This window comes from Planococcus citri, chromosome 2, assembly GCF_950023065.1.
Source record: "Planococcus citri chromosome 2, ihPlaCitr1.1, whole genome shotgun sequence".
NCBI lineage: Eukaryota > Metazoa > Arthropoda > Insecta > Hemiptera > Pseudococcidae > Planococcus > Planococcus citri.
The window spans coordinates 36,843,602-36,868,289 of NC_088678.1; the positions used below are offsets into that span (position 1 = coordinate 36,843,602).

Consider the following 24,688-nt stretch of genomic DNA (forward strand, 5'->3'; position numbering starts at 1 on the left):
ACTGAATGAAAAAAAAGTGTCACTTCTTTATTTCATTTCCTTTTTTTATTTCCCCTCTAATTTTTCAAATCAAATCTATTCCATCTTTTTATTCGTGGAAGCAAATAAGAAAGGGTATAGGGCTTCTCATATTTGAAACATAGTTTAAATTAATTTCCATCGGTATTAAAAATTAATTAGCCGTAAAAGGGGAGATTGTGGGTGTAAGATCTGGCATAGTGGTAAGTTTTTCAATTTATGTGACTCCATCCTTCGTTGTACCATTTTATAGTTAGTTTAGATCGATTCAGGAAACCATTCTGGTTTTCTAACTCCTAATGTATTGTTAAAAGTTTATATCATGTTGTAGAATGATGATAAAATTGCCTTCGTTTTCGTCTTGTACCTACTTAAACTCGCAAAGTGCAAGGAAAAAAGGGCTCAGCTCAAGTTTGTTTAATGTGCGTAAACTTGTCATATATGTAGGGACAAAACTAGCGAAGAAATTAGGTAAAGGGTGAACGCGAAAAATTATACGAGTATGAGTAAACTCAGGTATAAATATAGGCTTATGGCGAAGTGAGGTAAAAAAAACAACTAGAAAAACCAAACATATCGATTTTGGCAACAATGTGCAGCTCGACGACGTACATAACATACGTACATTTGCTACTCCCTAGGGATACACACACGTTAAGAAACAAAACACCTCCTCTCGTACAAAAAAGAAAATTATTTAGGTTTAACGGTGTTCGCACGATAGGTTTTTTTACGTGCATTTCGCTTCTTGCCGACTCGGCGGCATGTGAAACGTACTCTTAAACTCGTATTGTACGTACACGAAAGACGACGCCGACCTAATGTAGTTTTAGGATCGATTTGTGAACACACAGCATTTGTAAATGTAAAATGGCATTTAGAGTACGGTTAAGTGAACCCCGCTGTATGTGGATTCTCGCTTGAACGCGTTCCAAATGTGAAGAAAAAGGATATGCGTAATTAGTTCGAACGAAATACGTATAGGTACTAAATGAAATGTTAAACCGAAAGATGTACTGATTATGGTTTTTATTTTTCTGCTTTCAGGTGCGGTAGGAGTACCTGATATGACTGTGATATCGGATATCGACGAGGAAGGAATTAATAAGAATTTACAAGCTCGATATTCCAAAGATTTAATTTATGTATCCTTTTTTTGATATGCGATTATTTTACATTACATCTTCTAGATTATGATAGGTACGTATTTTGGTACCATGGTCAATGGCCTGGTTTTTATGGTTTGACTCAAAAAACGTTCGCGGAAGTGAATTGTTTGGTGTAACATAAAATTCGCGAAGTTTTAATGATAAAATAATCTACATTCTGCCTACATAAAGTTCCAGTTTAGTCGGGGAACCCACCTGAAGTCGTCTTCAGATGGTGTTAAAAAATTGTAGTGCAGAGTAAATTTCGGCTTTCCATCTCCATTCAATGAAATTTTGGGGAAATTTCAAGTTTCAAAAATGTACTGGAGGCTCCAGTAATTTTTTTAAAAGTCGCTGGAGGCTCCAAAACGACTTGAAATCCACCTGCAGTCGACTTTGTAGCGTATTGAAATTAGTTTGCAGAATGAATTTCGTCTTTCCTACTCCATTTGATGAAATTTTGAGGGAATTTTGAGTTTCAAAAATCTGCTGGAGGCTCCAGAACTGCTCGAAACGGGTTGAAACAGTTTCCAATCGATTTGGCAGGTCGAAAATAGGGTATATCCCAAATTTCAGCTTTCTAGGTCAATTTGGTAAAATTTTGATTTTTTCCCACATTTTTAGCCAGAATTTGATTTTTGAAAATTCACCAAAAATCGAAAAAGGCACATAGCACTTGCAATTTTGACAGGTGATGAATTTTTGCCTGCTCTTTCGGTCTACTTTTGTACGGTTTAAAAAATGTCTTGCAAGTCCTATGTTGAAACCCAAAATCTGTGAATTTGGCTGACCTGTCAATCAAAATAGCTGCCATTTTGTAAGTAGGGCTACTTTTTTTTCTGAGGACAAGGGCTAAAAATGTTCCTTAGGACTCCCACTTTAAGAAAAAAGTTGTCTCGGAGGATCGGCGGGGGAGGGGGTGCAGTAGATCCTTATGTGAGCCCCCGACTAGTTCCAGAGCACCGCAGAAAATATCTGGAGTTTTTTTTTAGGTGAGCCTGAGGACGAGAGCGTCGTATTTTGAACCAAATTGGGGTAAATGAATGCATCCATTTTGAAAAAAGTCATTATTCATCAAAACGTATTAATAAATTAAATTTTTACGCAACCCCCCCCCACCTCTGAATTTTTTTTTATATAATCATTTAATATGTTTCTAACCTAGGTATTGGTTATCTACATATGTGTCACTAATTAATTAGTTAAATCTAAAGGTTTTTTACGCTTAAGTCGGCGTATTACAGGGGGTTGATTCTAGTTTTTTTCCTGTTGTGTTACATTTTCTGAATTCTCTTGCAATACAATTTGTGGATAATTTGAAGGAATTTCTGAAATGGCAGAAGATTCAAAATGTGAAACTTTCTGATCATCAAAAAAGGAGCAAAACTTTCTGGGACATTTCGACGAATGAGTGGAGACTTACACGTATGAACTACCATGACGAAATTTCCCATTTCCGTTAATTTTTTTGGATTTGAGCCATTTCTTGTCTAAAAAGGCCTACTCGTATGTATGCATTCAATAATGTTATTATGGGTTGGTATTGTAAAGGTATCGGTGGCCAAAATTATGCCATAAAAGTTTTAACGATTTAGGTGGTTTGAACCACGTGGTTATTAGAAAGTTATTACCGTATGTAAAAATTACTCCCCGAGTGGGTATCTGTTTTTTCTTTTTCATTTTTTTTTTCTAAATGCACGTAGATTATTTATAGATGGCTGGTTTATGCAGCAGTTATATATGATGCAAAGTACACAACATTATGATACTGGAATGCATGTTTAATGATCGAAGCGCCAATGTACTCCAGTTTGTCTGACAGCGTGTGAATGTTATACAATGTGTGTGTGTATATGAATGAATGACATTTATATTGGATACGTTAATCTGCAGTAATTAAGCCGAGATGCTAAAGAAGTGCTATAATTTTCGTAACTCGTACGAGGTTTCAATTAAGATATCAACTGGGTTAATGAAAATAGTACCGTTTATGCAATTAAGCGTTGGTAACGTGGTAAAATTCATAGAGTTTTTTTAGTGTAAAAAGTGATAAAAACGACACTTGGTCCGGTGAGAATAGACAATAGAGTGTGAAACGTGTGGAAATGTTGGTTTAATTCGTCTAAGAGGCGATATCTCATTCAGTATGTCAAATAGCGTCTAGTTGCCGACGAGAATGGAAAAATTGTGCGAAAAGAGTGGCATTATACTTACTACTAATTTGATGGAAAGATCTCGTTAAATGTGTACCTACCTAATACCTAACCATTATAATATACTTTCATGAAGTATAAGGATTCCTAATGAGAAAAATTTCGTGAATTTTTTAGATGCCAGTGAAATTGGAAATTTACGTATTGTGAGAAATTGGGAAAATGATCAGAAAAAGAAAAACTTTTGATGCATTCGTACAAGAATTTATATTAAATTACTTATGTGTTTCGTAAAAACACAATAATAACAGGCACTTCTTCATTTTGAAAATTCTTCAGAACCGATTTCAAATTGTGAATATTTTGTGAAAATTTTTCGAGGTACATGTACATATAATTACAAAAAAGAACTAGCATATTGTGAAATTTTTCAAAACTTCGTGAAGATTAGTTAAAATTAAAATCAATTTATCACAAATTTTCCAGCTATCCTAGAATCTTCAATGGGAATTGCATCCTCTTGGGTGTCTTTTCGAATAAGGTGTAATTCAGGCTCGAGCTTCTGCTGTAAGTTGTGTTGTGGGTGGAAACTGAGCCTCGAAAATGTACATTAACCGAATTTATATTTGATTTGGAACGTATGCGTAGCCCTAATACCTTTTTTTAGACAATAAACTCTACTCAAGATCTTAAATTTTGGCGAAACCCCCACAAATGAAGAATAAGCTATACTAAGTCCCGAGATATGTCGAGATAGATAGATACATCCATACTTTCCTTGAATTTCCGCAAAATCTGCTCGTGCCCAACTAGAATTTAAACATTTCAACCATAGGAGATCGCATTCCCTGATATATTAAACCGTGTTAAAAACATATACGTTTACATATTATACTCTCGAGTCGTCATTATCTTATACATCAGCTGCTTCAGTAGCGTAAAAATAACGCTCGCCTTATAAAGGGGGAAAAAAGCGACGTAGCGTCGCAACGTGGACGGAAATATTCGCTATTTGAACTTATTTCGAACTAAAAGGGCACCAGTGATACCAAAAAATAACCTATCAGTGTAAAATGTGTTAATTTACGCGAAAAATCATCGCGCACTGCCAAGGTAATTTTGAAAATGCAAACGAATTATGGAAATGGTTGAGTTTCCCATTGGTGGGCAGGATTTCCTGTGTAACTTGTTTATATGTACCTAGCGAGCGACGCGACGCGACGACGATTTAACGTTGTACATGTTGCGTTTTATTCCCAAAGAATATTCTCGCTATTATTTTACTATTTCCTTTCGAGTAGTATAGTATTGTAGATTCGATAATTAATTTAAATCAGCGTACCCAGAGTCGATGTTGGTGTGAAAACGAACGTGTAACGCGTTTAACAACCACTGATTTGAAAATTTTAAATAAGCGTTTTACGAGTTTTTGTCGAGTAGAATTGTTGCATCAATATCGAAGGGGGACCGTGCGACGCGACGACCCAGTCTCACTTTTCGAGGAATATTTCGGGGTATTCGGTACGTTTTTGGAATTTATACGAGCGGCGCCGATGTCGTTTTTTTTCTTCCCGCGAGGGTTTTAACGAAATTAATATTCGTATGGGTTGGCACGTGATGCAGATAAAGACGCTGGCGAACGGGCTCGCAGGGCTGCTAGGTAATTTTAGGACGAACTATGATTGATTTAAGGCATTTGTCGCGTAACGTTTACTCTTTTTTGATGGGTCGTTATGACCAGTTGAAAGGTTTGAGTGTATACTGTGTACTGTAATTTTAAACGACAACGGTTATTTTTGCCTTTTACGAGTCTACAGAAGATTATATCTGTCGACTTTCGAGCTGGTGTTATACGCGTGAAATATGTGTACTTCGTGTTTTCAAAATGTACGAGTATAACTCTCAAAAGATACGACGAATGAGGGAAATTTATGGAATTTTGTGTACTTACGTACTTCGTTGGTTAGTTGTGATGTGGTTTACGAAATTTCTCTCTAGGTGTTGATACCGAAGTGTTCTCGACTTCTCACCTTTCATCACAGTTTTACTAATTTAGGTACCCGGAAATCCTCTCTCCCACAGACGTTCTCGTTTCATAAACCGTCAATTTTTTGTAACGTTTCTGTATGCTAATTTGATTTATCAATTTGATTAGGCGACAATCGATTGACGCCTTGAAACATTACGTACTCGTAATTGAACGAATGAGAGGCAGGTCGTCAAATCTTTTCGTCGACCGAATACGTGAACAAAAACTTGTATCAAGCTGTCAAAAAAATAACCAGCTTTTCATTTCAACGTGTATTTCATTTTTTCGTGGGTTCAGGAAAAGATCGTAGGTGTATATTTCTCGAATCGACAAGAGTTAAAAGAAAAGGATACGAGAGAAATTTTCAACCCTTATAAAAATAATATTTCGGTCGTGTCGTAGGTTTGAAAATATTAGGGCGGAAAAAACATAATTACGTTGAATCAACCTTATACGTACATTGACGGTTTCGAGAGGATCGTTTCTGAGAAAAAAAAAGAATAAATAAATCGAAAGTAGAAACGCGTGTAGTTTAGTTCGCAAAAAAATGGGGGGAAAAACAAACATGAAAAAAAATTGGCCAGGAATTTTCGGAATAAAATATTACGTAGGTACATAAGAATATTTACGTGGAATATTAAATATTGGAAAAATTGTAACGTATGAAAAAAGGAAGTTCCATTGATTTCACTAGCGTTAGAAGTATGTCACCAGTCGTTTTTTAATTTATTCTTCATTTCCCATTATAGTAACAAATATTTTCAACGTTGATGATTTAATATTTCATTTCTAAAAAAAAAAAAAATTGAAGTGATGTTAACACAGCTACCTGAATGTTTTAATGGTGATAAGATCGATTGAAATTGATACAAAATATAAATCATCAGGGGATGAATCCAAACCAGCTAAAAAAAGTTGGGTCCAAGCAAAGCTATGCTTTGATAGAGCATGAAAAATATTTCTCCAACTAAAACAAAAATTTATCGATTATTGGAAGTAGTTTAGAGTTGTTTCAAGCGGTTCTGGAGCACCCAAAAAATGTTTGAAAATTACAAGTACTTAGTTTAGAGTTGTTTCGAGTGGTTCTGGAGCACCCAGAAAATGTTTGAAGATTACAATTTTCACAAATGTAGGTACTTTATTTTCAATCTCGAATTCTCGGAGATTGATTAAAGGCAGTTTTGAGTCGTTCTGGAGCCTCCAGCGCCATTCCAGAAATTCCATGTTTACCAAAAACGTTCCAAAATCTATTCAAATGAATTTTAGCCCTTATAAACAAGTTGATTGATCATTTACCATTTTTCCAAAATCGATTTCTGTCGATTCTACACATTTCAATGTTTTTATCATGGAATCTCGCTACACAGTGAAGATCGATTTTTGGAAAAATGGCGGTCAATCGATCACACAGGTCATTGACATACACTGAACGTGCTTATCTAAATGCTCAAATTAATTTGGACAAATTTTAAGGCATTTTATGAAACCTGGAGTTTTCAAAATGTCGCTGGAGGCTCCAGAATCACAAAAAATTGCTTTTAGTCGATTTCTGACGCAGCTATACAGCTTGATTTGGTGGAATTTCGTGGGAATTATAATTTCTAAAACTTTTCTAAACGCTCCAGAACTGGTCAAAACGACTCAATAATGAGGGGGGGGGATCTAAAATAGTGCACTTACTCGCCAAACATCAGTTTTCTAATTTTTTCACTTTAAACCCATAAGATTTTTGAAAATTCGTCAAAATTTGAGAATTCAAATTAGGACCCGAAATTTTTTTACAGGTTTGGATATCTCCCTCATAAAACAAAATAATACATATTAAAACTGTTCAAACACAACCATAATAAAAAAGATTTCCAAAATTAAACAAAAATTTCATAAAAACGTTTTATAATAATTATGAAATATGTACCTTGCAATAGAGGTGTCGTAATTGAAAAAAAATTGAAAAACATCCAAAATTCCAAAAATACGCCACAAGACGAAATTAGATAGGTAATAATTATTTTTATTATTTTCCTCGAACTCTTTATTTTCGGACTCTTTGGGAAATCGTGGCCCGGGGCAAATTGCCCTCTTCTCCTTCTCTACGGTACTGCAAAATTTATCTAGGTACATACCTACCTACTTATAATGGTATTCCGTCCCTATAATAATTCACAGAACCTTTTATATTCGAATTTCGAATTCCGATAACAAAAATTACCATTGCACGAAACACCGTAAACATTTCCAAATACCCTGAAAAAAAAAGGAGTAGGTAAATTACGAGGAAAAAAAATAGAATTATTCTCTGACTCTTTTATGCATGACAAAAACTTCAATTTCGACCCAACTTCGTACTTGAGACCTAATTGAAAAAAATACGTATCTATGCAACTGGCATCTATTCTCGTACCTAACACACAATCGAGTCAAAAGACACAAGTGGGGTTAAGAGGAACTATACGCGGATGGAAAAAATATCGATATTTCAATTTAAAACAGACAATATAATGAAAATGAAGTTCACGTGGCATCCGGGTTGGAAAAGTTTTTCCTAAGGCGGTTATTATTTCTTTTCTTTTTTTTTTACTATTATTCTGTTTGTTGCGAAATTTAAAACAAAAAAAGAGTCTCGGTAGCGTATGAATTTTTAAACGATTCGCGAAACTAAAAGAATTTATTACCTTACGTATTTACCCTCGTTGTGTAAAACGACGTTGTTTTTTTTCGCCTAAAAAATAAAACTACTTGGCACCCTCAATTACGACACACTTGTTTAAAGTAAAAGCCCTGTATAAGGTGAATAGTTGGATGAATTTTTCATTAAGTCGTCTCTCTCTGTCGCCTTATCTGCTCGATTGTCTCGCTTGTAAAATCCCCTGGAATACCTTTAATTACAAATGCCTTAACGACTAAAAAGTACCTAATATCTGCATCCAGCAGCGGCGTTATATGCTTTAAAGTGCGTTTAGATTCGGGGCGACAGTGGTACCACGTCGAGGTCGAGGTGGTGGTGCGTTGTGGAAATACTTGCCACGTGAATCATCGTCGGACAAAAAATCAATACCCTTATTGCACCCTAAATGGAAACTAAAGTTACCATTGTCGAGAAGTTTTACGATCATTTATGTCGAACATGCTCGTTTCAGTGATTCAGTTTCGAATAACTGATCAATCTGTAACGCTATTAACGTATCTTATTTGGCCCTTCTTAGCACGTCGTTGTGTGTATTACGTATACTTCTTGTACTTAACGACAAAAATTTGCCACCCCTTTTTATTATTATGGCGAAAAATCAGACGCTCATTTGTCTGCGATGATTTTTATATAGTACGCTCGATGCGGTGGTTGTGATAATTTAAAGAAAACACCAACTCGAGGTAATTGAATTTTTCTACGTCGAGTCAACGCTCCTCTCTTAGGTGCTTTAGGTCAAGTACGATGTTTTTATTTAAATGTCGAGTGTGTTTACGAAGTACGTGCAAAAAGCCGAGGAGTGTATTTGAAGTGTAATTTTTAATTATGAGGGTAGATAGAAATTTTAAAAAAAGTACCTGGGATGGTTTTAGAATGTGTTTAATTTAACAAAAGTAGACTATGGCCTAGTTTTTATATCTATCTTGAATTTTTTTTCGCTTTTTTGATTATCCCTAAGGAAGGGAAAATGTAGAAAGAGAATCATCTTGAAATTCTACTCTCATCGTGACATAAATATGTGTACTGCATGCGATTCAATAACATTTTCCTTAACGTTGCCCTACCAGACATACACTGGTACTATTCTAGTTGCAGTTAATCCATACAAGGAGCTCGGTATCTATACGACGGTAAGTTTATCTTCTTATTTGTAAGTATTAATTTGTATTTTTATTTTTTATGTACCTATTTTGGCTGCTCAAGTGCTCATCGCATATCGAACGTTGTCGTCAATTCAGAAGTATATTGTCAAATTACGAATTTTTCGTGCATATATGTGTATTGTGTACACCCAATAATTACTCCATCAGCGTTTTACGGTTGACAGATTTTTTTATTATTCTCACGTTTCTCGTCGTTAACATTTTCGTCTTTTTCTTACTGCATAATAGGTTTTTATCGTACGCCCAAATGAAAAATACAGATAATAGTTTCCTTTTTAGCAGGGTTGTAGCGTGGTTCCAGTTTGAGAGTCCCCTTTTCATTTCCTTTTCTTTCCTTCACGATTCCAGGTAACGTACCTATAAGATTTTTAATGTAATTGCTATATCGTGGTGGAATTAATTCGTGGTGAGTCAGAGGCTTTGTTATTGGATGGGGAGATTTTTTTTCTAGATGAATTCTTTCTGATATTTTAACGAGACTTGATGTTTTTGTCTATTTGTAAGCTAATGGTTGTTTTGTGAAACCATCGTGAAGTGTATTCACGATAATCAAAAATTGAAACATGAAAGATTTTCAGAAAATTGACGACCTATTTTTAAAATCAATCAAATCATTTTTCAAGTTCGGAAATTTTGGAATTTTTTCATGAAATTTTCGACTAATTTACTCTCATTTTCGAGCGAAATTTCAGATCGCGACCAGCTATGGCATCGTTTTAGTTGATTAAATGAAATTGCTCCAGTAGATGTTGTGCCATTTAGGTACGAGTTTTTACTTTTCAAAGTTTTATACGATTTTCAGCCTTTTTGAAAATCTCAAAAAAATTAGCCAAGTTTCTTCTTCAAAGAGAATTCACCCACTCTCAAAAGAAAATCTAAATTTTCTCTCGGTTTCTCATGAAAACACGTTTAGAAATTTTATAACTTTTGTATTTAAGCGTAAATTAAAATACGGTGGTACATTTACACGTGCACATATTTCACATAAAAAGTATTGCTGCAAAAACTTTTACCCATTAAAGTCGTATACCTCGATAACTTTGTTCCGTAGGTTTCGTCTATTTTTGAGAATTTTATTACATGGAATGTTTAAAGTGTTTCTAAAAAATTATTTGTGACCTCCCTTCTTCTCAAAAAAAGTGAATTAAAAATTATGAGTTTTTTTTTTTTTTTTTTTTTTTTTTTAAATTAAATTTTATATTTGAAATCAAAACAGTTTTTCCTGAGGAGAGGGGGGGATGCTGTAATTTTTTCAAAACATTTCGGTCAAAAACAAAACAAAAAGAAACATTTTTCTATTTTTTTTTTTCGCTTGCTTAACCATGAAATTTGTTTCATTTTTTCTATTCGTATTTCTTGCAGTTACTTTCAGAAAAAAATATTGTCCTAACTGAAAAGGGAAAAGTTCAAACTAAACATTTTTGATTTTTTGGTGGAGATTGAGGCATAGCAGATCAACTGACACCATTGAAATTTCGTGTAACCATCAGGAAGTGAATTTTGGCAACGTCATCGCACACTTTTGTGATGTAGGACAGGAAGCAGTGGAAGGGGCTCCGCGCCAATTTGCCTCTTCCACGTTATTTTTTTAAAAACCTACATCTTGCCTTGAAGTTTTGCCATGGTCTAGCGTACGAGAGTTCCTGTCAATTAGAAAATAGGCAACTTTTCGTACGGTAGACCTCAACATGCTGCGCTAGGTATCAAAATGGGATTTAATTTTCAAATGTTCTATTTTTCTTTTGAGTCGAATCTGGTCAAATCGAAATGGGACTAATGTTAAAATGATCCATTTCAGTGTAGGAATTAATGCTATACATTTCCCTCTGAAAATATTCAGTTTTTCCCAGATTAGAAACAAAAATGGGCCAAACCTAATTTTGTATTTTTTTGTTGAGTAGGTTGGTAATAGGTTTAAAAATTGTATCTTGTTCTTTCAATACCCTGAATCTCATTTCCGTTGATGTTTGGGTTTTCGAATAAATCTGATTTTCGTCATTTTAATAAAAAGTGCAATAATGTACCATACCTGCAGAATCATTATTTTATAAACTTGAATTGGCACTCGAAATGTGATTTTTCTGTATTTTTAAGCTCTAGAAATTACCTACACTTTTTTTTAACTTGTCATCAATGTTTCCTTTCATTTGAATTTTTTTCTGTAATTTTATTTCAATTCTAAATTTTTTGTTTAATTATGAAGGAGTCAAGAAATGTTTAAAATTTATTAATTATTTATATAGTCGGATGTAGGTTTTTGAAAATTATTCTCCCTGTTTCCTACCTCCAAAAGATAAACCCAAACAAAAATTGATTCCGAGTTCATTGCGAGTTTCAAAGAAAACAGTCAAAAACAACGAAAAAATAAAGTTGGGCTCATTTTTTCGATATCCTTTGAAGGACAAACGATACTAAAATATAACCCCGACCTTCAGTATCTCAATGTACTTTGTTGGAAGTTCCAAGCTAAGGCAGTCGTGACTGGTAATTCAATGGCGATTTATAAATTGAAACGAAATCTACACCAAGCTCGGCGCTTATAGACACATATACTTGTACGATATACTTATAAAATCCACTAACCCTTTGGGGGATTAAAAATACTATTTTTAGAGTCGATCGGTGGACAATTGGAATGCTCGAATTGTTCGTTGAGCGGACTTGGAGGGCAGCGGCGGATAAATCCTTGGAGAACATACATGGTGCTGGAAAAAGTTTTATCGTACTAGGTACAAACGTGTAGAATGCATTTCTTCGTAATAGGTATACTAGTAGTACACTTTATGCTACTACATGATACGATGAGTGTAATTCTGACCACTCTAGGGCACGGAAATGGGAAAGCTTTGGGATAATATCACGTTAAATATGTTATATATCGACGAATAAGGGTCATAACGCGGCTATTTGCCTTCCTTATTGAATAACGAAATAGCCCCGAAATGTTTTTTCCATAGCGTACGAATATTTATGGGAATTTTTGAAAAACACGGTGTCTAACAGGTCGTGCACCCGTATAAAGTAATGAAGGAATAGTGCATTCACAATTTCCAGCAATCTTCGAAAAAAAGTGAAATTTTGTCATTTGAAATAAAAAAAATGCAGAAAAATTATCTACGAGGGGCATTTCATAAGTAAGGTCACACCTGCTCGTTCTCCGGAACTGGTAACACTGGTGAGCTGAAACTTGGAGGGAATGTTTGGGAGGTTTCGATGAACACACAGTCAAATTTTGAATGCATTTGGTGGAGTAGTTCGCGAGCTAACATGGTTTTAACGTGAAAGTGAGTAGTGACGTGCCGTCCGATTTTTGAAGTTTGTGATGTATGTGAATTTTTACAGAAAGAAAAGGTTTCCCGGGCCAAAATTGATCCCAGACTATGTAAAGTGTATAGTAAAGACAATATGATGTCAAAATAGCATCATCTCATAGTAAATATCTGAAAAAGTGCATCGACGATCACGATCTTCATCCAAGAGAGGCGCACACACGCAATTGTTTCGTTTTTGAAAGTTCAGGATCAGGAGGCCGCTCAGATCGCTCCTCGTCGTGTGTGTTCGTCAGACTCTCTTCAAAACATGTTATCCACTTATGGTCGACATCGCATTGTCTTTACCATACACTTTACATAGTCTGGGATCAATTTTGGCCCGGGAAACCTTTTCTTTCTGTAAAAATTCACATACATACATCACAAACTTCAAAAATCGGACGGCACGTCACTACTCACTTTCACGTTAAAACCATGTTAGCTCGCGAACTACTCCACCAAATGCATTCAAAATTTGACTGTGTGTTCATCGAAACCTCTCAATCATTCCCTCAAAGTTTCAGCTCGCTAGTGTTACCAGTTCCGGAGAACGAACAGGTGTGACCTTACTTATGAAATGCCCCTCGTAGAGAGAAAAAAAATAAAAATAATTCTTATTTGACGTGTAATATTTTGATGTAAGCCCTACGTAATGTCAAAAAATTGAAACGTTACCAGATTTTTAAAAAAAATGAAAATAAATACGAGTAGATACTTACATTGTGATTTGTTTTAAAAAAGATATCAAAATAGCCTTTGAATAAATTGTAAACATGGATTTGGTTCATTCTTTTTTTTTTCATTTTTCAATTTTTGTTGATCTTGATTATGTTTTTTGACAATTCACTAAAACATTATTTCATCCTGTACAATAATTTTTTAGTATTTTTTTCAAAATTATTTTTTCATTTAAAAAAAATGCTCACCTGTTTTAATTTTTTCGAAACAGTTTTTTCAGTTTTTTCCAGAATGATTTTTCAGGTTGTTTTATTTTCAATTTTATCTAGAGTTCTGATTCTTTCACAGGATGTTCTATAAATCCTTTAAAGCCTGAAGTTTTACATTCTTGCTCTAAAAATTTTCTAGACACACTCTGACTTGGTTTCAAATAAGTTTTTATCGTGAGGTGTGTAAATTAGTAAATTTGTGTGAAACAAAAGGAAGCCACTTGGAGTGTAATTTAACATTTAAAAAATTGTAATTTTAATCGCACCTTTTTTCCTTTCGATTGTAATCTCGTTTTAATAATAATCATTATGAATATTAAAAAACGCCACCTCGTATAGCATAGTCGACGACTTGTTGCTGGGAAATTTTTTACGTCGTCGTCGTTCTTGCGTTTTCGTCACGTCATTTAATTAATAGCATCGTATAATACACGAGTTAATTTGGTAAATTTTAATATGTATTTGAAAAAAGAACCTCGGATGGAAAAATAAACTCGGAGCAAGATTAATTTTCTCTTCATTGAATTTGACCACATATACGTGAAAGTCACCCTTTCCTACCCGCGCTACGGTCACATTTCTATTATTAATAAAACCTCTGTAGCGCATGCGAATAGCTACAGCGACCAAAAGCTGGTAGAATTGTGAAGAAAATCCCTGGGAAAAAATATTAATTTGGAAAAAAATCATCGTCGAAAAGCGGCCGGCTTCGGTAAATGTTACGCACTCTATTCAAGACAAGAAAAACACGCGGAAAATAGGTCACTGGCGCATGAAGTTCAAAAACCTCTCTATTTCGAAGCTGCTCGACTCGCAGGATGTGGAAAATTTATCCTAACGAAAGGGTTCGTTACGTATATTCGATTATTTCGAATCAATTATATCGCTATATATACGTTAATTTTTTATAATTCGATTGCGTATTTTTTCACTCTCGAGTAAGCCACGATGAGGTTTAGAGGGATTGAGGGTTTTTTTCTCGTTTTTTTTGGCGAGTGGAAAATTCGAGGGTGTGTTGTACTCGAACGAGAAAATTCATCGATGAGTGGTTTTCATCCCGAGTATGGGTATTTTTTGCGAGCATGATTCGTGTCTGTTATCAATTTGGTATGCGTGTGAAGTGATGTTTAAAAGTTAAACGACTTCCTGGGTGTGGTTTGATGGGTCGTCGGTTCGAAATTTTTAAGAAGTTGTCTGCCGCGGCGCCCATACTCATCGTGTCAACGTGCCATGTATTCGCGGTAGTATTGATTGTAAAATGGGACAACAATTTCAGTGTTACCATTCATTACATGATGAGTAGGCGCGCAAACAAGGTGTATCCCGGACATGACGCTGACAACGTTCGATTAGCGAAACGAAGCTCACAAAAAAGCTCCAATTTTTTGCTTCTGTATTATTGCTGCATTGTACTCGTACCTTTACTCTTAACAATGATGGTGATTGCTTTTGTTTACAGGAGCATGTTTTCCAATACCATGGCAAAAAAATGGGCATGTTGGAGCCTCACGTTTTTGCCTTAGCCGAAGCTGCTTACACCAGTTTACAAACATTGGATTCCAATCAATCTTGCGTGATTTCTGGAGAAAGTGGCGCCGGAAAAACCGAAACTACCAAGTTTATTTTACAGTATTTATGCACTGTCACTAGCGACGTCAGTACGTGGGTCGAACAACAAATTCTCGAAGCTAATACCATCTTAGAAGCGTTTGGTTGGTATTTTTCCCCTCTTCTTCGGTCTCATTTCGTGTAAAAATAATGGTGAAGATGATTAATGCGGGGGTTTTCACTCGAATAACGTTATTTTGTTTTTTGCAGGTAACGCTAAAACTGTTCGTAATGATAATTCAAGCAGATTTGGCAAATTTATGCAAGTCTGTTTTAATAATAAATGGATGATTAGAGGGTGTATTATACAAGACTACCTATTAGAACAATCTAGAATTACTTTCCAAAGCGCAGGCGAACGAAATTACCACGTTTTTTATCAATTAGTAGAAGGAGCCAAGGTATTGTTATGAATTGAATCAAATTTTTTATCCGATTAATTCTATTTACAATTTGGAACCTAATTCATGTTATTTTCTTCGCAGTCGAATAAAGAATTAGTCGAGCAATATAGATTAAAACCTGCCGAATTTTTCAACTACTTGAACCAATCCGGATGTATTCGTATTGAAGGAGTCAACGATGCTAGGAAATTTGATGCTTTAAGATTAGCCTTCAGCGTGTTACGGATACCGCTAAATATGTGCGACGGTATTTTCTGCGTTCTATCCGCCATCTTGTGGCTGGGAAACACCAAGTTTCAGGTAAATGGTTTTTCTTTTTTTTTTAAATGGGTTTTTAACGATCGATTTATCAATATATTGCTTGAATATTGATGATATTATTGATATTACGTTGGATGAAATGAATATTCGATGACTTCGAACATTTTCACAGTATTAAAAGACACGTGCAATATTTTACCCCCTTTGTATTGGTTTCTTCCTCTTCTGAAAACTGTTGAAAAATATTTTTTTCCAAAAATAGGTAAGGTAAATCTTTAAAAGTTTTATGTCACTTTACATGAGTAGCCCTTTGATAGCTATGATTGTAAAATTAATGAAAAACAGTGTTTTTTTTAGTATGGCAATATGTACAAATTGCGCCTTCCAATTATGATGTATGCAACCTATCTTGAGTTGATACGAATGTGTGTGTTAGACGGTTTACCTAGCCTTAAAATTGAACACGTCATGTTTCGTACGAAGAAATACATCTATAATTTTTCAATTTCTCCAAAATTTATTCGTCCATCGATCTTTTTTTTTTTTTTTTTTTTTGGTGTTTATAATTACAAGATTATTACACCCGTAGAGGGGGGGGGGTTAGATTTGGTTTGTGAGGTTGATGATTTTTATTAGGGAGATGAATTTTTGTATTTCACAGGGTTCATCAGGAATAGCAGGTGGGTTTTCTTCTATCTGTAGTGTAAGTCTGTTTTGTTTTAGTTGGGGACAGTTGAAGAGTATGTGTTGGGTGGACGTGGGTTCGTTTCTGCAAAATTGGCATAGGGGTTTTGGTTCTTTTTGGTATAAGTGGTTGTGAGTAATTTTTGTGTGGCCTATTCTTAGCCTAGTAATAAGGATTTCTTCTTTTCTGTTCAGGTGGCCTAGATTTTTCCAGGGGAGGGTTGTTTTTTTATGTTGGAAGAGTTTGTTTGAGGTTTGTTGTGACCAAAAGTTCTGCCAGTTGGTAAATGTGTTATGAGTGATTAGAGATTTAATATCATCAGGAGTGAGAGAGGTAAGACTTAAGAGGGGTGGGGCAGCGGCTGTTTTTGCTAAATTATCAACAGTTTCGTTTCCAGTGATACCTATGTGGCTGGGAACATACATGAAGCTAATTGAGTAATCATAATTTTGGAGGTTAAAAAGGGACTTATGTATGTCTTGGACTATGGGATGATCAGAAAAAATGTTTTGAATGGATAGCAGTGAACTTAGTGAGTCGCTTTGGATTAAGAATTTTTTATTTTCTGATTGAATGGAAATTATATCTATTAGGCAATGTTTTATGGCAGTGAGTTCAGCAGTAAAAATTGAGGCACAGTTGTGAATTTTGAAACTGAGAACTTTGTCATTTATTGAGTAAGCATAACCAGTATGAATGTTAGAAATTTTTGAACCATCTGTGAAGCATAAGTTATAATCTGTATAGTTTGATAACAGTTCTAAGTAATGACTCTTGATTGATGAAGGGGAGTGATCATGTTTTGGGTAGTTTCTTAAGTAGAATTCCATCTGTATAGGTTTGAGAGACCAAGGGGGATAAGATATTGGTTTATGGATAAGGTTTTCTAGGTCAATTTGTAGATTGTTCATATTTTTGATAAATTCTGAGATTGGACCTGAAGTATGGAGGAAATGCTGAGAGTTGTAGACCTTGAGTGATTTTTGAAGAGGGTGAGATGGATTATTTGCAACAGTTGTTAAGAATTTGTTTGTCATGAGACTTTTCCTAAAATCAGGAGGAAGCTCTGCAGCTTCACAATAAATGCTATCAATTGGAGACGAATAGAGAGCACCTATGCAGATGCGCAAGGAGGAATTTTGAACAGTTTTGAGAATGTTATTAGTTTTATTTGAGAGGATTGTAAAGCATGGACTTCCATATTCAATTTTACTACGTATCAGAGCTTTGTACAAGTGGAGTAATAGTTGGCGTGATGGGTTATACTTTGGATTTTTAACAATTTTTAGTAAATTTAAACGTTTGTTAAGTTGAGCTTTTATGTTGAGAAAAAGTTGAGCTTTTATGTTGAGAAAATGAGGAGTCCAAGTAAGTTTTTTATCAAAAGTAAGTCCGAGGAATTTGGTAGTTGGTTTAAAAACTAAAGGATGTCCTTTGAATTCAAGTATAGGTTCTGGGTAAGTTTTATTTCTTTTAGTAAAAAGTATACAGTGAGTTTTAGATTCAGAAAATGTTAGTCCATTTGATTCAGCCCATTTTTCAATACAATTGAGAGTTTTTTGGATAATTTCTGAGGCTAGTTTGATATTATTTGAGCGTATTGAAATGTTTATATCATCTGCAAAAATTCTTAAGGAAAGAGGTTGGGGAATAATACTACAGATATCATCAATTAGGAGTATAAATAGGATGGTGCTAAGCACAGAGCCTTGAGGGACCCCATTTTCAATATCAAAAAGATCTGAGTATGTATTTTCAATTCTGACTCTAAAGGTACGATTTGATAAAAAGTTTTGGATAAAGTAAGCTAAATGCCCTCGAATTCCTATAGCATGTATTTTTTGAAGTATTTTGTATCTCCATGCTTTGTCGAAAGCTTTTTCAAGATCAAAAAAGACTGAGAGTACAAATTCTTTATTTTGAAAGGCAGTATTGATTTCCTGTGTAAGACTAAAAAGATGGTCCAGAGTAGATCTTTTTTTCCGAAAGCCACTTTGAAAAGAACTGAGGGAATTTGTAGAGTCAATATACCAAGTAAGACGTTTCATAACCATTTTTTCTAGAATTTTACATGGGACAGAAGTTAAGGAAATAGGCCTGTAACTGGAGGGAAGGTGAGCATTTTTCTCAGGTTTAAGTATGGGAATGACAGTTGCAGTTTTCCATGTTTGAGGAAAGGAATCTGAAGACCAGATTTTATTATAGAGGTTTAGTAAGTCATTTTTACTGGTGTCAGAAAGATGTTTCAACATATATGGATGAATATCATCTGGTCCAGGTGATGAATTTTTGATGTTGTGGTTTAAACAGTACAGTAGTTCGTTTATAGAAAAAGGTGCATTGTGTAAATATGCAAATGTACTGTAATTTAAGACTTCTGAGTCAAGGTTTATTTTATTTTATCCTTACAATTGTCATAATTTTATGAAATATCAATTACATCGATGTCCATTTAGGTTTCCATTTTAGTGTCCTGTTTAACATCTTCCTCGTCGTAATCGTCTACATCAGTTTCTTGGATTAAAGTATCGATCCATAGCAACTCTTTCATGCCATCTGGTCTAGTTGTTAACTTTAGATCGAAATTGTAAAGTTGCTCAATGTTTTTATTTATTGCACAACATTTGATATATTTGTGCATTTCGGAATACTTATCTTCTTGAAATTTTTTGCAATAATTTTTCTTATCGCAGTAATTTAAGGATATGTATTTGTTTAGTGTATTATCCATGTGGTTATTTACAATTATTGCTACCGCTGAACATCTGCTGTTTATGTTGTCGGTGTCATGTTCTTTATTATGTTGATGCACAATTTTGATCCAAATCTGTGGCGCTTGTGGTTTCGATTCCGTTTCGATATTTTCCTCGTGTTGAAAAGTTTCTTTTGGTTTCGATTCCGTATCAATATTTTCCTGGTTTTGAAGATTTTCTTTTGGTGGATCGAAAGTTTTTGTATATACGCTGAATTCAAGTTGGAACTGTGAAAAGATATAACTTAATTATGTTAAATTGCTTTTTGAAAAATTTCACGTACTCTAAATATAATATATATTTTTTAAATCACTTACATTATGAGCATGGTTCTGAATAGCTTCAAGGATACTTGTCCATCGATAAATAAGTTTTTCATTCATTCGATCCTCATTTAGAACATGGAAAGTAGGCTTTTTCCATAATTCGAATGCAAAATCGCTGGCCGGCACTAGTTTTTCTGTTGTGTATTCAGGAGGTTGTGGAGCTTCCTGTAAGTCGGAAGCATCAGAAGTTTGTTGATGTGTTGCTTCATTGTTGTTGCTTTCCTGAAGCTGCTAAGATCAGTATAATATGCATGAAATTATAATGAGTTCACATTGAAACATAGTATGTAGCCAGCAAAGTATTGATAAATAGCACACCTCGTATTTTTTCATGTGTCCTTCGATGTCCAATTCTTGTAATTCAAAATTACTCAAGTTTATCGTGTAGTCTACTTCTTTTTCTTCTTGTTTCCTTAGATCGCTTTCGAAAAGTAGTTTTGGTGATAATATCTTATGCTGGGTGTATAATATTTGCTTTTTTTCATCATCGTAACAGAATCGGTATATTTCATAATCGAGAATAGTTCCTGTTGCCTGTGCCTTTTGAAAAAAATAAAGATCAAAGAAGTTATATAGCTGATAAGGTTGAAATAATAATGGAATGGCGTCCAATTGATGTTACTAACTTTGGATTCGCTTAAAACTGAATCTAGCTTATTTTTCACTCTATCGAAAATGTCTTTTCTGAGCAAAATCTAAAATTATTCCATGTACATAGGTATAATTATGTGATTACTCTTGAATGAATTGAAAACAAAAAACAAATTCAGTGGTGAAATTATGTGTTTATGTGTAAGGGTCATCCTATACCAAATCAGCCAAAATTTGCTCGAAGTGTCGTCGATTTTTTTTCATATTTTGCATGTTGGTAGAGGTCATCCAATGATGAGAAATGGCGTAAACCGGGGGGGGGGGGGGGTCCCTACGATTTTTTTGCGGGTAGGAGTGGCATTCAAAATTTTTAAAATGCTGCCAATTGAAAATTTCAAAGGCCTCCTGGGGGTGATTAGAAATCAACTTTGCAATTCAAACTTTTTTTTCATTCTATCGGCATGGAATGACCCGTAGGTAAGTAGATATTTACTTGATATCCATATCTGTATAGTTTTCCTTTAAGATCCGAACCACAGAAGGTCACTTCCAATTCACTATGATCGTTTTCTTCATTTGCATCCGGTTTGGAGAAAATTCTTGAAATAAATGGTTCCGGTTCTTTTTCTCATTTCGACTTATTGAAACGTATTAATTTCAAAAATTTCGCGGCCGACACCCACCAAATTTCTTTCATTTCGGCCAAACAGTAGTTATTGTTTGCATCATGGGTACTTTCTTTTTGCCGAGATTTTTTACCTTTCACACTGGCTGGACAGAATAACAACATTTCTTCTTCCTCCGCCGGTCCATTGAAGTCGTAATTTTTATATGCCATGAGAATTCCCTGCGATACTTCAAAACTAATTGGACGTCGTAGACTATTATCAGTAGTTACCATAAGCATCAATGGGTAAACTTTATTGGAAGTTTCTGAAATGAAAACTGAAAGTGAGATTGAAAATGTTTACAAAAAATTAATAGAATGAATTAATGTTACCTTGGGGGTTAGCTGCATTTATAAAAAATGTCGTCCCAAGACTCGATAGTAAAAGCAGTACAATTTTCAACATTTTATACTTTGGAATTTTTTGTCTCGAATTTCGCGAATCGTACGACCTTGTTATTCGTTATGATGAAAAAAATATGCCTAAGCAGAATTTTTTGGTTCGTTTCTTCGCTAATTTGACGTATGTATGGAAGTGTGTTATATTTACACAGTTGTAAACCTGATACCAAGTGTCGTTATACAAAATGAAGGTGATTTGTTTTATTAAGTTCAGCGATGACGATGTCTTCAATTTTTTTGTAGAAAAGAGGGAGGTAGAGTCGCATATTGAGATCAAAAATTCGTAAAAAATTGAAACATTTAAAACGTGGCAAAAATATGAAACTTTTGGATCTGTATAAACACCTCTTCCTCCGTCGTTTCCTCCACGAAGTTTTTAAGAATTTTTTTTTTTAATGTACCTACAAATACATCAAATAAAATTAATCACTTTGCTCCCTCTCTTTCCTTCATTCCCAATTTTTTGCTTCGTGTTGGAATTTATAACTGTGATACTATCATCTCAATTTAAATTTTCTTGTAAAAAGTTTCTTCACCAAAAAAATTTTAAAATTGGAGAAAACACGAAAAAAATGATGTAAGTATGTAATTTCTCATCTTGAAAAAATTTGAATGTGGAACTAGAATGCAATAAGTAAATATATCCCAAAGATTTTTTTTCAGAATAATCAACTTTTTGGAAATTTTGAAAAGTTACTGCATTTTTTAAGAGAAAAAGATGAGGGTAGGAATCTAATGCGACCGAAAAAAGCTGTGAATTATCATCTCGTATTTTTGAAGTCATTTCACAACCGTTTTCTTGTATAGCAAAAATAAAATCTCTACTCTCCTTAGATTTAATTTTAATTTTTGTTCTTGATCCTGAGTTGTTATTTCATTAAATTGCTGTATTTACTATATGAGGATGTTTAATTACGTGTTTAATGAGACCTTCGATTTCGTAAACTGTGTAAAATTTCAATTTCAACTCGAATAATTTGATAATTTTTTCAGTCACTGAACAGCATCGAATATACTTGTAAATTTTTGGGAAATCTTTCTTAGCAAAGTTTTCGCATAAATTATCTTTGCAATCGAGTTCATCAATGAGTTTCATTACGCTTTCATTCAAGTAATTGTTCGCAATGATTGCTACTCCTTCACGTATCACTACATCATTGAATTTTTTTAGAAAACGAAAATACTGGTTGTTCCTGATATGTTTTAGACGCGAGTTATCGATAATTTTGACCCAGATTTGTGGTATTTGGATTCCTTCCATTAAAAGTATTTCATTTGAGCCTTCAGGTGATATTGTAAATGCTCCTGTGTACATAGTGAATTCTCTTTCGTACTGAAAATGTATAATAAATGATGAGGAAATGAGTAGGTATCTGGAAAAATCACTTTTCGAAACAAAATAGTAGTTCTGGTTACTTGAATGGCGTTGCTTCTTATGAATTCGTTTATATAATCCCAATATTCTATCAGGTTTTCGTGCATTAATTGCGTATTGGCCCAGTGAAAGGTGGGTTTTCTCCATAAAGCAAATGGAAAATCATCGGCAGGTACCAAGTATTGAATTTTAAATCGAGTTTGAATTTTACCATTTGAAATGTTTTCGGACTGTCGAGTTTGTTGTTTATTTTTCTCTGGATGGAGATTTTCAATCTGAAAAAATCTAGTGTATTAAGTATCTTGATTTTTGGAAACATCCAAAAATTTCTTTTTGATAAGGTTACCTGCTCAATTTTTTTCTCTTACCTTTTCGTATGCCTTTTTTGTTTGTTCAAAGTCTAGCCCAGGTAAATTGAAAGTCCTGGTATCGATTTCGTAAGTTTGTTTTCTTTCATTTTCCATTTGTGGATATGATAATAAATTTGGAGATATTAATCTGTGCTTCGTATAGAGAGTTCTTTTATTATTATAACTATAACAGAATCTGTACATTGGGTAGTCTTCGACATCATCTAAAGGATATCCCTGCAAGTATCGCAAAAAACATCAAAAATTGATTGACATTTTTTTTTTTTTTTTGAAAACTGTATTCGTAATGAGTAATTACTGAAGAAACTTGTCATTTCTGACCTCTGATTTTGTTACCAGCTTTCCAATGAAGTTGTTTAATTTTCCTATCCAACCCAACTTATGACAGATCTAAAGTACAGACAAAATTTTAAAAATTGATGTGCTTAAAATGCAGCAGCATAAAATTATATACCTACTTGATATCCAATATTGTATTCTTTGGCAATTTCGTTATCAGGACCACAGGTTTTTCGCGAATCACTCCCATCATTTTTAATACCTTTTAAACCTTCTTTGAAAACTTTGAGAATCACTGGTTCAGGTTGTCTAGCGCATCGAGGATAAGGTGTTGCAGATGTCTGAATGAATGACTCTAGTACATACAAGCAATCTTCGTTGATTTTGTTTAAATTGAGGCCATTTTCTTTTACTACCAGATTGGTTTTTATAATCAGTTCTTTGTCTTTTTTCGAATGAGCTGGACAAAATACCAACTGCTTAAGGAATTTTCTATGGTAAAATTGTATCTTCTTTTGGAACGTCATTGTCCACCTGATTTCTAAATGGGTCGGAACTTTTATGCCATTTTTCGTTTTTATTAAAGTGAACGGAAATGGTTCGTATGGTGCCGAGGAGGTTTCTGTGAAAGATTTATTTTCTTACTGCTTCAAATGAAAGTGAAAAATTGGACAATTTTTAAGGTGTACTTACCCTTATGTTTCCCTCCGAAAAAGGTGCTTTGTATTTGCTGGCTCAAGATAATTAATATAATAATGAACAAGTGTAGCATTTCTTTGGACATTTGTAGATTTCATTTCAAATTAATAAAGTTTTGCATCACGAGGTAGAATTAATTACGTGAAAGTCGTCTCGAATACGTATGTTTTTACTTTCCAAAAAATACAAATTTTACGAAATGTTTTCACGATAGATACTTATTGTTCGGGAGTGAAAAATATTTCATCGAAATCGTCGTTTAGTTTTCGTTATACGAAAAGATACAACGTCGTCATTTACGTTTACAATGTTTATTCAATTGTAAGAAATGCGTCCACCGTTGAAACAAGGAGAAGGAGTATAGCACTAAATTGAAAAATATAAATTTTTAGGGAAAAAATTCAATTTTGTATTTTTTAAACGCCTACGATTCGTATTAAAGAGTTCACCAAACGAATGAAAAACGACTCGTTTTTGAAAATTTAATTTTAATTTCTTATTTAGAGAATTTAATTTACTCCAGTTCGTTTTGTCAAGTGCGCGAGTTCGTTGGAGTAAATTTTCAAAAAATATTTAATTAAAATTTAATACATTTTGAATTTTTTCAAAATTGCAAGCTCAACTGTGTTTTCTAATAAACTCTTAGTTTTCACGACTTTGAAAACTTTCTTTTTCATTACAGAAGAAAAAAAGTATTGTATATCTATTAAATGGGTACAGAAAGTAATAAGATGAAAGAATTTATTAAGTACCTAACTACCTACATACAAAATGAGCTGATGTCAATTACATTTTGCAACAAAATTATAATC

The 24,688-nt window shown here is 34.1% G+C and overlaps 2 protein-coding genes across 3 annotated transcripts in view; one reads left to right on the forward strand and one right to left on the reverse strand.

Moving 5' to 3' along the window:
- The window catches only part of Myo81F (Myosin 81F), a 107,875-nt gene that overhangs the window by 25,258 nt on the left and 57,929 nt on the right, over positions 1 to 24,688 (forward strand). The window contains exons 2-6 of the mRNA XM_065349956.1: positions 1,066 to 1,163; positions 9,102 to 9,164; positions 14,915 to 15,167; positions 15,274 to 15,464; positions 15,549 to 15,767. Of these exons, the coding sequence (XP_065206028.1) occupies positions 1,066 to 1,163; positions 9,102 to 9,164; positions 14,915 to 15,167; positions 15,274 to 15,464; positions 15,549 to 15,767 (824 nt within the window). The remainder of the gene's footprint in view (positions 1 to 1,065; positions 1,164 to 9,101; positions 9,165 to 14,914; positions 15,168 to 15,273; positions 15,465 to 15,548; positions 15,768 to 24,688) is intronic.
- LOC135835620 (uncharacterized) lies at positions 18,833 to 21,011 on the reverse strand. Of its 2 annotated transcripts, XM_065349972.1 has the most exons (5): positions 20,577 to 21,011; positions 20,119 to 20,187; positions 19,811 to 20,032; positions 19,484 to 19,720; positions 18,833 to 19,393 (listed from the first exon to the last, which is right to left on the reverse strand). In XM_065349972.1, the coding sequence occupies exons 3-5, from the start codon at positions 19,823 to 19,825 to the stop codon at positions 18,866 to 18,868; spliced, it is 780 nt and encodes a 259-aa protein (XP_065206044.1). In that variant the 5' UTR covers positions 19,826 to 20,032; positions 20,119 to 20,187; positions 20,577 to 21,011; the 3' UTR covers positions 18,833 to 18,865. The 2 variants fall into 2 exon arrangements, with proteins under 2 accessions (XP_065206044.1, XP_065206045.1); XM_065349973.1 differs by lacking the exon at positions 20,577 to 21,011 and having other exon boundaries at positions 20,119 to 20,257.